Source organism: Bactrocera latifrons, unplaced genomic scaffold, assembly GCF_001853355.1.
Source record: "Bactrocera latifrons isolate USDA-ARS-PBARC rearing strain unplaced genomic scaffold, ASM185335v1 scaffold_203, whole genome shotgun sequence".
Classification (NCBI taxonomy): domain Eukaryota; kingdom Metazoa; phylum Arthropoda; class Insecta; order Diptera; family Tephritidae; genus Bactrocera; species Bactrocera latifrons.
The window spans coordinates 429,375-443,688 of record NW_017535553.1 but is presented as its reverse complement, the minus strand read 5'-3'; the positions used below and the strand labels follow the sequence as shown (position 1 = coordinate 443,688).

Genomic DNA, 14,314 nt, shown 5'->3' with positions numbered 1-14,314 from the left:
ATAGCGGCAATTAATGGCGAAAATTGTAAACAAGAATAAATTGGCGGCAAAAATCTCACTACATTGAATAGGTATTATGAGTAGTTACCGTTAGTCAAGCATAGGCGCCGTTCCAAATATAAATATTCACATTTATGGGTTTCAAAAGTTTTCCAGGCACTTGAAGAGCGAACGTTTGCTTGTTGAAAGATCGTAATGGTCTGTAGTCAAGGGTGTAGGGGCTGTGGTGTAAGGTGTTGACAGCCATAAACSCCTCTAACATAATAATTTGGATTTCTAGCTTGAATAACGTCTAATTATAAAATTGCTAACAAGTTTGATGAGTTAGCTGGCTATGCGAGCCGTCCGGAAAACTTGTGTGGTGCACTTTAGGTAAATACTAATACCAAACATCATAAGGAATGGCCTTTGTGCTAGAAAAAAAAAAAATTAATTATTAAAAAAAATCGGAAATATCGATAATGTGCTTATGGATACTCTCAAAAATATTTCAAGTTTGCCAAGATGGTTGTTCATCTAAACAAACGTCGTAGACCTTATGAAGTATATATGTAAATGATCGGTGTGACAAGCTTAGTCGATTTAGACAGAAAGACATCGTGACAAAAATCGGCATGAATTAATATCCAAAGCATTKATATAATCTCTGGCCATATTTTTTATATCGGTAGCTATATATCATACAAACTATTCGAACAAACTCAAGTCTTTAMACTTTTTATTTGACAAGATATTTTTACGAAAGTTGACAGAGATTATTATCAGAAATGTAGCTACAATCTCCGAAGAAAGTATTTAGATGCAACAACTATAGAATACAGCTGCTACACAAACTGACCAATCAAACTCAAGATATAGTTATTTTCACAAACTTTTMTGCTATAAAAAGTACACCTGTCAAGGGCATTACATTATTTTTATTGACAAAGTTAATATCTTTTCTCATTCCAGTCARCTGTCAATAAACGGAGAAATACTAATTATAGTTTATAATAAAGAATCTCATTGTGATCAAATTGTGTGCTTCTGATTTTTTTATATAGAAATCGCCACAAATGTTGTTGAAATTTAGATCTACCGCTTTATCATCCAACCATCGTCAAGAGCATTGTTTTCTTAACTTTTTTGATATAATATCCATTCACATCGGCTTTTATTATTTGAATGCACCGCCTTTTGTTTCTTTACTCAAGTAACAAAATTTGAAAAGACAGCCTCGTCAGCAGCTTAGCGTAGGCATATTTTCAATATTTCACGCCTTCCAACATTCAAACTGAACACATTTGCATTATAATATTTAAATAGTTGTGTTATTTATATACCCGAGCTCAGCTTTCAAATATTTRTAGTGTATATTTGCAGTTAACAATTTCAAATAATGAAAGATTTTCACGGTCTTCGAACTTAGTCGATTAATCTCAGTTAATTTATATGCAATTATAACAAACAATTCTAAAACAAAAACCATTTGCTACACATATCAAACATTAATAAGCTTAATGAAGCTTAAGTTTGTCAATAAAAATAATGTAAGTTTAATGAAGCACAAAGACAGCATTTAATTCGATTAAGTTTTCACTTGACTTATAATATACAAGTATATTTAGCGATTCGATATAAAATACAAATTAAAACGATATAAAATATAACGCATGATTTGTTTTGATTATTTTGATTTACAGTTATTGTGGCGTTCATTTCGGCAACTGCTAAGCAAGCACAGTCTGTGATTTTATGGCATTAAATAGCACATAAATATTGCTAATTATTTTTGATTCATATAATATGTACAACTATATTTGTAGCTATTTAATAATGCACCGAAAAAAGTGACTGCAAAAAAGATGAAGAAACAAAAATCCGATTAAAAAATATTAACGAAAATTAGTAAAACATAAATAAATTAATATGTATGATTAATGCTTAGCAAACAAAGTCCACTYAAAGCATATAAATGTTACCTTTTTTTTAACGATTTTCAAAGCAAATCCACATCGTCACCACCTTACCTCCCCTCACCTCACTCGCTTAAAAGTTGTAAATTTCTGTTAAATAATTGCGAATTCCTTGAGCTTTTTCGTACAAATTTGTGAAAAAACTAGCGTAAGCACTAAAAAGTCTAAGAATGCAAGCGCAAATAGCATATGCTAGTTAAAGCAATGCATATACATACCTATCTTGCACTAGATCCGCTTTAATTTGTACGCTAGTAATTACTTCATTTACACACGTCGCCGTCATTCAAAGAGAAGTGCTCAAYGCAGGTCCGGCCTCAAGCGGGATTTAGAGTTAATTATATTTACTGATGTATATATACAAATAAATGCGGTGAAACAGCAAAATAACATATACAACGCTTAGGTGTTTAAATGTTTTCAATTGAAGGAGAAGTTACTTTTTTATATTTAACCTTTTTTATTCTCCGGGGGTATTTTTTTTGATAGAACTTATTAATGTATATATATTAGACAGTTGAAAAAGTATTTTCGTATTTTGTTAATAAATGTCGCTGCAGTCGTATATCTCCAGTGCTAGCAATCACAATGAGCCATATCATACACTTGTAGTATTGGGAAGGTGATATTTTAAGCTTCATTTAACCAAAAAAGGATAAGTTGAAAAAAAGTTACAGCTGTTAAAATCAAGAAAGGAAATAATRCCACACAAGTCGCCAATGAAATTTGTGAAATTTACGAAGATCGTTGAAAAGGTCAATGAAATTATGGAAACTATTGACCAGGACTATCACAAAAGCAGCCGAAGGAACTTCACATTCATCATCAAACCGTTTCGAACCGTTTAAAACAGGCTGACTTTAAAAAGAAGCTCGAGGTTTGGGTACCACATGAATTGACTGTGAAAAATTTAATGGAACGAATTAACTTCTGCGATTCTTTGCTGAAACGAAATRAAATCGAACCATTTCTGAAGCGAATGGTAACAGGAGACGAAAAGTGAATTAAATACGATAATAAATGGTGAAGGTCAACAAATGGTCGAAAACCATGAATGACGCCTCGAAAGGTTATGCTGAGTGTATGGCGGGATTGGAAAGGAATCATCCACTATGATCTGCTCCAGCCTGGTCGAACGATTKATTCTACACATATATTTATGAATAGTGGTCGATCAAAGCGGTWCATATTTGGTTCATTATAAATATTAAAAAAAAAATTTAAGGTGGATTAGAAATACGAAAAGACTTTTTCGACTAAMTAATATATGTATATTTTTCATTTTATTTTTATTTCTCTAAGATAGCTGATCACGAGTATGAATATTAATGCTCTTTTGAACCTGTTTTTACGTTACGGTACTTCAATCCTCAATTTTATGTAGATTTTTTTAAATTGCAAACTTTTCCCTCCTACGAAGTTCCACACTCAAAATATTTTTTAAGATGAATCGCATATCTTAAAAATTAATATACCTTTCATAYTTCCCAAAACAAATCTAATTAAAGCATAAGTAATCTAAATTTTTTTTAATAATCAACACTTCTTTCTACCCACTTCAAACTCCATTAAACTTGTCAAACGTAATTGAAACCTTTAAACCGCAATTTGATGCCAAACCAACAAGATGTAAATCAATACAACAGCTAACCACCACATTCAGCAACAACAACCAACTGTAGATGGGTTGCTAGTCAGCAGTGAGGAATGAGTGCATAAGAGCGCCCAACCAAAAGACACAACGAACACGCAGAAGGCTAATGGACAACCGAATGAAAGACTAGCCAGCTGCAGGCGAGCGTAACAACCATCAGCTGGCGGTTGGTTTGATGCGCCCGAACTACAAGAAAGCACCAATGACAATTCTGTAATCTTTGGCTAATTTGGGGTGATTGCCACAAATACTTGAGCAAACTTTTTCAGCAGCCACCAGCGAAATGCGGACTAGTGGAGAGCGCAAAAATCACTCATAATCACATATACAGCTCTCTATTTATAGCCGACAGCCCTGGTGACTATTGAAAAAATATAAAAATGTAATTATTTTTCATAAGTAATAAAATACTAATAACAATAGTAGATAATAACATATTTATGGTACTCAAATATCAAGTTGTAGGAGGAGACTTTCAACCGCACAGAATACAAAATATTGCCAGGTGATTGGTTTAGAATTGTATCACRTTGAGTAGGCAACCACAAGAAAGGCGAAAGCCGCCTCACATACAATTCAATTCAAATTTTAGAACAGATTAATTGAGCGATCATAGCAACTCTCCTTACTTATCTTCTTTTTAGAAGCAGGTGCTGGCTATTTCCACAAACAACTGACACTGGCTGTCAATATAGGTAGATTACTCCACGTTTGACCTTGAATATGCTTGGTCACGTGATAATTATGTTAAGAACACAAGTGATGTGATTTCATGCATGCATTAAAGAGTGGTTTATAGTTTTATAAATATAGAATAAAGTCAGATTTTTGAAACAAAGAGCTRCCTGGGTGAAAAACTGCGAATGTCATGTGCAAAACGGTAGATCGGAGGTACATAAAATTCCTGTTGGGACTCGATAGAAGATTCTGTGGGAACATTTTGGGAATACTAACTGGTCACTGGTTTCGACACACGCCCGCAGAATGGGGCTGACAGCTCGAGAAGACTGCAGGGTATGTTTAGTGCAGAGCACCAAGAAACAATGGAGCATTTCTTGTGGCCTTGTCCCACATTGGCAAGACTACGCTGTAAGCATCTGGGGTCCCCATGGCATGATATACTGTAGGAGATATAGCTGAGGCCGCAGAAACTGTTAAAAATCCCACAAAAAAATCCCTTCCTAAACCATGACTTCTCCATCTGGTAGCGCAAAGGAGCAAACTGATCTATGCGTGGTTTATTGGCCCACCGGATTAACTTAACTTAACCCTTAAACAACACTTTTAGCCTATTCCTCTTAAAGCTTTACAGTTACATATATGCATAAAGTAAAAAGGTATTGGGAGATGCAAAAATATCAAATCAAAATATTAAGAATATTGCTGTTTAATTTATCGGACTGTTTTCAATTTGTAAATAGTTTCTAAAGTTATAAAATATATGATATGAAATTAAAAGGGAAACTCTCAGTATGAAAAAAGAATTAACGTTTTCGAAATATATTTTCAACTATTAGTTCTAAGTGGCTTTGCCGATTAGGCTATAATTTGCTTCTTACCACTCAAAACTGAACAAGTTGTTAGATTGTCCTTGAAAGTACATTCGWATAACAAAATAGCTATGATGAAATATAAATTATAGTAAAAATATATCTTCTTATATATCTTCATTGAGGACAAAAATAAAATATATAATATTTTAAATTTTGTCTTTGCTAAAAGCGAGAATGCTCGCCAGCTGACTTAATACTTGAATAGTTATGATCTAGAATACTTATGATCTTGATATTCTAACACCCAATTAYATGAAATTTTGGATTCATCGATTCCCTACCGGTAATTTTGATGTGATTTACACTCCGAAAGCCATCGCCAATTAAGGGGTCATAACGTATGACGGATTCAACAAATCGATTTTTGTTTTTTTTTTTTTTTTGTTTTGCATAAATCCAATCTAGAGCATTCTTACAATATGCTGTTTAAAATTTACCTAAGTTAAAAGTAGTTAGATGAGTGAGAAAATAAGGTCTTTAGAGCGATTGGCCTACATAACTGAATTTTCAAACGTGGTCTTCTCGAAACTAGTGGGTTGTTCAAAAGGTTAAGGTCACACATATGGATATTTTCCGAACTTGGKAATATTTCTGAACGGKTTTTTTCCCAAAAYAGGAGCCTTAAAAAATCTTGAAATWAAATTTTAATATTATATTTAAAATCACTAAAGCAATCGCATTTTCAAAGTTTGCAAAAGATTCTAGTTACGGAGATAGATAGCCATCTGCAGATTAAAATCGCATTTGTTATTTGCTTAGCTCTATGCTCATGGCCTGAAACAAACGATCAATTGAAAACCAAAAAAAAAACACACCGAAACCAAAAATTAAGGTTTTTSCGCTTACCGAGGCCAAAGTGTCATCGAGAAATACTGAGTGTGAAGCATCGCTTAAGCCAAGCCATTAGTAAACAGAGGCCGTAATTAYGGATTAATTGACTTTAACAGTTGTTTCGAGGATTGAAAAACGTTAATATGTTGATGGCGACCAGCCAGTAGCTACATTAGCATGGTTTTGGAGGGCCTCATGCGTCCACCTTATAGTCTGACAAAAAGTAATTTTTTTTCGGTGAAAAAATTGCCACAAAAAATCTTGTGAAAATCGACTATCCCTAGTTTTTATCAATAGAGCTTTTATGAGAGTAATGTAAAATTACCTTCGAAAATCGGATCATTCTAACTTAAAATAAATAATAATAAATATACTTCATAATAAGTGAAGTGATCTTCAATTTAATGTAGAAGTAATGAATTTGTTTTACCATACCTTGTGCAACACTTCATACCATCGTAATCTTCATAAAATGCTGTCATATCAATTTCCGATCATTTTCTGATTTTCTCATCTAATTTAAAGTGAGAGCTCCAAAACAAATTTCCTATTTTTGCGAATATTTTCAATATTTATTTGTACATTTTCAGCTGCTTATTAAATATTATTCATGAATGTACTGACTATACTGTGAAGCAAGATAGCAACCCTTTTCACTAACTTCATTTAACAAGTACTAAAATAAAMGACTTCTAACAAAAACTTAAAATTATCCGAAGTTAGTTAAAGCGCGCTTTTAGAAGTAAAAGTACGATTAGCATAATGGCATTCTAATAAACAACAATAAATCATGAAAATTAACATATAAGAAAATTGCGATGTAGTAAGGACATTTGTTGTAGACACCAGGCTGAGGACTAAAAGTGTTTCATTAGTCACCGGCGAATGTTTGCATAAGCGAGTAATCGCYGCAGCACCATTTATATGCGCATAAGTAATGGATTCGCCGGTGCTGCGCACAATCATAAAAAGCCTTTGCACTAAACTGTAGCAAAGCTGCCGGAAAAGGCGGTCAGATCCATTTAATCTGAAATGTAGGCCAAGTCGGAGGCAGTGATTAGCCCCAAAGGCGTTTCGATTTTTTATTTTTGGGAGCAACAAATGCTGATTTCAATGCGCAAAAACGCTGTGAGCAGTGGMCAATAAATAAACAGCTGCGCATGTGTGCCGGATTGGGGCGCTTGAAATGTGATTTAGAGTGCACTAAACGCAGTTAAGCGAGTAAATGGGAAAATAAATCTAAAATCAAATGTAATGTATACGCCTCACCAAGTCGCCAGCATTTGCAGCGTGTCCACGTACGCGTTCGTGGTTGAGTAAGCGATTTTCGGGAACGACTTGGAAGAAAAACTGCTACRTTTATCTGTGGTATTTTTTGTTGTTTGTTTTAGGCTACGCAACAATGGTGACTTAATAGAAGAATTAAAACACGATATTTTTCCAACAAATATCAATTACCTGCCGCAAACGCAAAGCGAAAACAAGTGAATGCCGCAGCAAGCAATGCTGTGTGGCATTCGTGCCACAGCAACCAGCGGACACCAGACGCTTGTCGAGCGAGTTTAARTGGCGCTGCTCTGAATCTGCAGTCTACAAGTGCAAATGTAGAATCACAAGCCGGACAAAAACAACAGCAAAGCAGGCAGTGAAAAAACTCGTAACAACAKCGGCATCAACATTTGAGTTTTGGGTTCACTGCATGCAGCAGAGCGACAAAAAAATAGAGCCGAACATGAGTAATGGCCCGCAACTTTTGACCGAATCTTTTTAAGCGTTTATTGCCAACTGCCCGCACACTGCACCACCATCGTTAACACCACTTTTTTCTGTGTCTGCCACAAAACTAGAAGTAATTGCACATGYACAGCTGTTGTTGACCRGTGTACGCTGCCACAGAGCGGCAGAATGATTCCGCGTTGAGCGTGCGAACGTTGAAAATGACTTTATAACTGAAAAAGAATGTGCAGGCTGGCTGGCCGTGCGCCACAATTAGCTACATGTGCAACAAAGCGTTGCAACAACTATTTCTGATTTCAGCTTTGCTCCGAACAATGTTAGATCATTGTGTTTGCATTGTTTAAGAACCTGCAAATGTGCACTTCTCGACAGGTGAATGTGAATGGCTGGAAAGTGAAATGCTGCGTGCAATTGTCTAGCGGTATCAAATTTTTGAGTGCCACGTGAGATAATCGCAACGGATGTGTTGCGTATGTATGAAGAAGGGTATGGCTTAGAAGATATTAAGAAGTCGAAAACGTTTTTTTTWTTAATAATAATTGCATTCTTCACTTTTTTATACAAAATTTTTAAAATATAGCGAATTTCTTCATAATTTTCACTCATTTTTGAACAACTGTAACTTTTTTTCAACTTCTCTGAATTTAATTTTTCTTTTTTTGTTAAACAARGCTTAAAATCTCACCTCACCTTCCCAACACTATATGGTATGACGCACTGTGATTGGTAGCACTGGACATATACAACTTCAACGACATCTATTGACAAAATACGAAAAGGCTTTTTCGACTTTACAATATATTCCTGAGGTGCTTTGAGTGATGTCGTAACTTGATTATTATTCCACCTTCCCAATATTCTTAACTTGCATTGAAAAACTACTGTCCTTGTGTTTCTTTTTCGCTCAAATAATAGTTCGTCAAAAAAGTCTTGCGGTATTTTTATTGAATTTTCAATTCTTCATAAAATTTTTTTTGATGACTCATGCCCAGCTCTTGACCGATGCTACGGCTGCTACTATGCCGCTCTCTTTCGACCAATTCAGTGATTTTATCGCAACCACCTCTACACCAGAACGAAAACGTTGAAACCATCGTTGTGCGGTGGAAATGGAAACTGTATCGGGTGCATAAACTGCATAAATTTTATTGGTGGCTTGAGAGGCATTTTTGCCTTTATCGTAGTAGTACTGTAAAATGTGCCGTAWTTTCTGTTTATTTTGCCCCATGTTTGCGACGTTATAACTCACGAACGACTTAAAAGAAACGACAATCAATCAAACCGTGCGTGAAATGAGCTTTCCAAAAAGGTATAGCATGACCCGATGCGGTGAAAAAACTAGAACTACGCGCTCTCAGCGCCAACAAGCGAAAATACCGCAAGACTTTTTTGACAAGCAATATGTGTATTTTTTGTTGGGCTTGGAAAAATATTTTCCGGGCGAGTTCTATCCACATTACTTTCATATAATAAGCCGAAAGTTATCAAAGTTGGGTGRAAGCTATGGTGAGAGCATGTTTTGGCTGGATAAATATGCTAAAAATGGCTTGCACGATTTCAAATTGGTCATTTTGAMGTATCCAAATGACGAACGTACTGACAAAAAAAGTTCGACGGTAAGAAACTGAAAGCATTACCTGCTGAAGATTATTGGCAAGCACAAGAAGAACTCGAAAAATTTTTGAAAGTCACTCATGCAGAAATTGCATAACGTTGAAAAACAGCGGGATATATTCAAAGTAAAGAAATCGGGACCATGAATTTAGTCATTTCAAGGAGAATTTGATAGACGATTTTTCATATCATGTCAAAAATACGGCTTGAACGCTACAGAAAAAAATCGTTTTGCAACGCATTATGACTAATGGTAAAAATGGATTCACTACGGCAATCTTTAATATATTTTGTCATTTATGAAACCTGGTCAACCAGGTCTATGACGCCAAAGTAATGCTTTGTATTTGTGTCGATCAGAAGCACGTGCTGTGTTTTGAACCCGGTGAAGCCATTAATGTGGAACACTACCAACCACAACTCATCAAATCGTAGCAAACGATTGCCGAAAATGTTCGGGATTTCCGACTAGATACGAGGCAATAGCTTTTCAATATGAAAACCCGAGCATTTCAAGGCATGTTTCTTACCCGCCATATTGCCTATTCCTTGCCTCCTCTGAYTGCCATTTGTTCCGGTCGATGCAGAACGCCCTCACGGAAATGTGGTTCACATCAAAGCAGGGTATTTATTTTATTTTGGCTTCATTCATTCTTGACCAACAAGTGGGCGCAATTCTTTTAATAAAACTACCCTACATGCTTTTCTTAAATAACAGTTCAATTTTTGGAAAAAATACAAATTATTTAAGAGATAGGCGAAGTTAGGAAACTAAAAAAAAAAAAAGAAAAAAAAAATTTTAATAAGTTTTTTCTGAAATGATAAAATATATTAGAAGACTTTTCTAAAACTGACAAACACTTTTCCCGTTATTGGATACAAGGATATTCGTGTAAAAGTTTAAATAAATTTTTCTCAAAATTATGTTTTTTGAAGTGGTGATTACTGCGGCTTGAAATTATCTCGGTAGATTTCACGAAATGCATACATTTATACATGAAATACACGGCTTTTATGAATTTTTTAATTTTAATTTTTTAWAAACAGTAACTTTTGGATTTGGCCGAAAATCTGAAAAAAAAATCTGCGATCGTGTTTTTGTGGATTCAAATAATTAAATAATTTACTAGCAAAAATCATTATTTAAAATYGTAGCTCATTCATGTGAAATGAAATATTAATAATGTAGTTCTAAATCTAAAGTGAAAAAAATTCTAGCTATTTTACACACCAGCTTTAATATCAGGTTTAACTAACTATTGTTTTTTTTTTTCAATAAATATCATGACTTTCTTTAATCRAAAAGCCAAACTTATTCAAATTATRCCACAACAACTTCTATTTCTTACCTCATCAGTTTTGCAGCTTCTATTCCCGTTTGAGCTTATTCCACTGCCATAATTTAAAATATTACTCCGCTGTATTATCATATCAAAAGTAGCAGTATGATTGCGCTTAATGGTCGAAAAAACCCCAAAAAGCCATAACAAACAATAGGAATAAACCCATAATAAACCAAATTATTACCCTCTTGATATCCGAGGCAGAAGTGTGGCATATTTTGACAGTCACTAGAACTTGTTCGTCTCAACACCTGAACGCGTCACATAAAAAAACTTTATTGACAGAACTCACCTTTGTGGGCAGACAAATTGTACCTGTTACGGAACCAAATTAACCGGACCACTTCATAAGTGCAAAAAAAGTAGATTATTCAAAACAAATTTTAGGGGAAGCAGCATTTTCGCACGTCGCGGATGTTTACGAACTCATAAAAGGTCGAAGAACCAGTTTCGGGAAATAAAATAAATAAATTGCATATGCAATCAAAATCGGTTGACATTAATTGACGTGCAAATGAACGAAAGCTGCTTCGGTGGCGACACTAACCGAGAATGGGTTCCGACACGTTTCGCAATAATTAATGTTAATAGTTGTGATAAGKAATAAAAATAAAATGAATATTTAGAAGCGAAATTTAGTTGTTTTTTATTTAAGTATAAATATTTCATATATRTAGAGGAGTAGGGAAAATATAAATGTAGAAATGCGCTGCAAAAGGGAGAGAGCTCTCAATAATAAGTGAGAAAACTCCCAATAATTGTTCAAAATAATTCCTCCCTTTGGGGATACAAACAGCTCCCAAAACTTTAGTGTTTTGAGCGTTTTTCTCAAAAAGGTGGTTTCTAAGTTAGTATATGCAAAAATGGATAGCGAAGTACTAGAGTATATGTCTGTGCCTACACCGCACTCCATTTTGGTCCCGTCGGTAAAGATTTTTCTGGTATATTCTTTCCCTACTAAACATCTTATCCAATCACGTCTAGAGCGTATTCTCACTGGTATCACTACTGAAGTTCACCCTAAACATTATTAAGTCTGTCTTTCACTTTCTGTATGAAAATGTCCATGGACAGTTGGTTTGGCACATACTTAGTACATCATTCGGACATGACTCAAACACCTCGGTAACCAATGCACAGGCTGCTCTGTGAATACTATTTCATTTTCTGGTTGTATATAGTTTATCGAATGCAGACCAATTAACCGGTGACGGCCACAAACCTCCACATGGTTTTAGGTCCGACTTTCTGCTGTGAATACTTTTGCACATCTAATAGTATTTCTTAATAAATGGTCGTGCCTTATCATAATAAGATGGGTTTCTATTGCAGATAATTCTAGCAAAATATAACCACAGCCTGACGCCTTTTTTCGAGGTCCGACTACAGATCAGAGTCCAAAAATTTTTAAAAGAAATTTGATGGATGAAGAAACTGCAAAGATAAACATTTCTGTAACTGTTTGTAATAGCTGCAGGTGCATTGAAAATTATAGGCGAAAGTTCTTCCTTCTTTCCCACTTACAGTCATAATTAACCCAAAAGCCGTTAGATGCATAACAATGTTATAATTATGAATTACCTAGAAATATTGCGGAAATTTTGCACAAACAGTTGCCAACCAAAACAATTTCATAAAATTTAAAAACCTCACACAGCCACAAATTCAATTTTAATGGTGTGAGTAGCAGATTATGAGATTATATGCGTGAATTAACCGAGGAGACACTGCTAGCGGCTGCAAGGCACGCATACCGAAGCAATTTTCTTAAATTTTCCGATGTGTTGGTGAGCACATAGGCTTTTCAAATGTCAGTGAAATGCAAAGCGATATTATTTCTTTGAAATTAAATGCATAAAATATATTTACTTATCTAAATTAATTAATTTTSAAGAGAAAATATATATTTGCGATTAAGATATCTCTTTACAAAACACTAATATTTCAGTGCAAAATTCCATTGAAGCAGATTTACCCGGCAAAACCCACACCAACACCATTACTCCGCACTAATACTACCACAACACCGCAACCGGCAGTTGTACCACCACAAACAAACTCGAAAAGCTCGTCGCTCACTCAGCAAGCACCGCCGTGCTGAGAGCAGCAAATCAAAAGACTGCAGCAACGAACGCGCCGAGCACTGAAGCGAGCAACCAAAACGCGCAGCTGTAACTCAAGGCACTCTCACTTTCGTTAGAGGCCGTTTTCTGCTCCACAAAACATGCATACACACCGCCGTTCTGACTGCTGCTGCGCGCAGCGATTTTGTAATCGCGAAAGCTCGCTGAGCGCGCGCACACTCGCTCACGTAGCACGCAACGRCACAAGCGCTCCACCAGCGCTCGGCATTGCTAGCTTTGAATTTCGATTTCTAAGCGGCGCGTTGACGTCGGCAGCGCTGCTGTGCGGCACTGCGTAACATTTCCATGGCTTTGGCTCTTTTGGCGGCTCACCACTAAGTTTTGCGAGTTGGCATTTTTATTTTGAAAATATGTGCCGCGGTATATAAGCCAGCAGCTGGCMAACAGCAGCATCCAGTCAAAACTTTGGAATCGTTGCGATTCTACAAATAATTCTGCTTTAGTTGTATATAATTTAATTCAAATTCGAATTTGTTTGTATTATTTTGCATTGGGTTTTCAAGTGATCTAGTGCAAGTGCTGTGAATGTAAGTGTGTTTCAGTGTGCTACCAACAATAACTATCAAAGTAAAGCTTTAAAAACTTATGGAAAATATTGTGTTTAGTAACTGAAATGTATTGAACGCGTTTTTCAAAAATATTATTGAAACCCAATGAAGGCGCATTGAGTAATCACAAATTCTGTTTAATATTTGCAGTGTCATCGTAGCTGTGCTTTGGCGGTATTTTGTGATTAATTCTGCTGTTGACTGAAAAGGAACGCTGAAAATGAAATTATTTGTAAGTATGCGTGCTAGTTTTCAAAAAAAAAAGCCCCACTTTAATAACTTGATTTAAAAAAAATAAGTAACTTTTAATTAAAAACGCTTAAAAATTGTTTGAAATTCATTTTGGGCAAAGAAAAAACAATAAATCTCATTTCCTAAAGAAAATTATTTTTTAAAGTTGATTAAATTTTTTTCCCATTTATAAAACTTTGTAAACATTTTCTTTAGAAAAAGGTTCTGAAATTTTCAAACAAATTAATTGTTAATATCTTAATAATCTTCAAGCTTTTTTACTACTACTTTGAAAATATATGTGTTCAAGAAAAAAGTGGAAATTCCGCAAGAAAATATTATTTTTTGCAATTATAAAATAGTTAGATATTTTGAAAAATTTCTGATTTACTCAAGTATTGTTTTATCTTTTAAAGTTATTTAATTATTTATTTCTAGAAATACAACTTTTTTAAAACTTAAAAAAAATTTTTTTAAGGAAAGGTTCTGAAATTATCAAACAAAATTTTTTTTATAATAGCTTATAGTATATTTAGCTAACTGAATTAAATTTTTTTTGAATTTATATTTTTTTGACTACTTTGAAAACATTTTCTTTAAAGAAAAATTGTGACCTTCCCAAGAAAAAAATACTTCTTTTATTTGAACTAAAGTTTATTTGAAAGTTTTGCAAATATTTTCTGTAAAAAAAATTCTAATATTTT

At 34.6% G+C, this 14,314-nt stretch overlaps 1 protein-coding gene across 1 annotated transcript in view; it reads left to right on the top strand.

Moving 5' to 3' along the window:
• Window positions 1–13,214: 13,214 nt before the first annotated feature.
• LOC108968108 (proline-rich protein 4) overlaps window positions 13,215–14,314 on the top strand; it is a 5,471-nt gene continuing 4,371 nt past the window's right edge. The window contains exons 1-2 of the mRNA XM_018931891.1: window positions 13,215–13,358; window positions 13,530–13,611. Of these exons, the coding sequence (XP_018787436.1) occupies window positions 13,600–13,611 (12 nt within the window). The 5' untranslated portion in view covers window positions 13,215–13,358; window positions 13,530–13,599. The remainder of the gene's footprint in view (window positions 13,359–13,529; window positions 13,612–14,314) is intronic.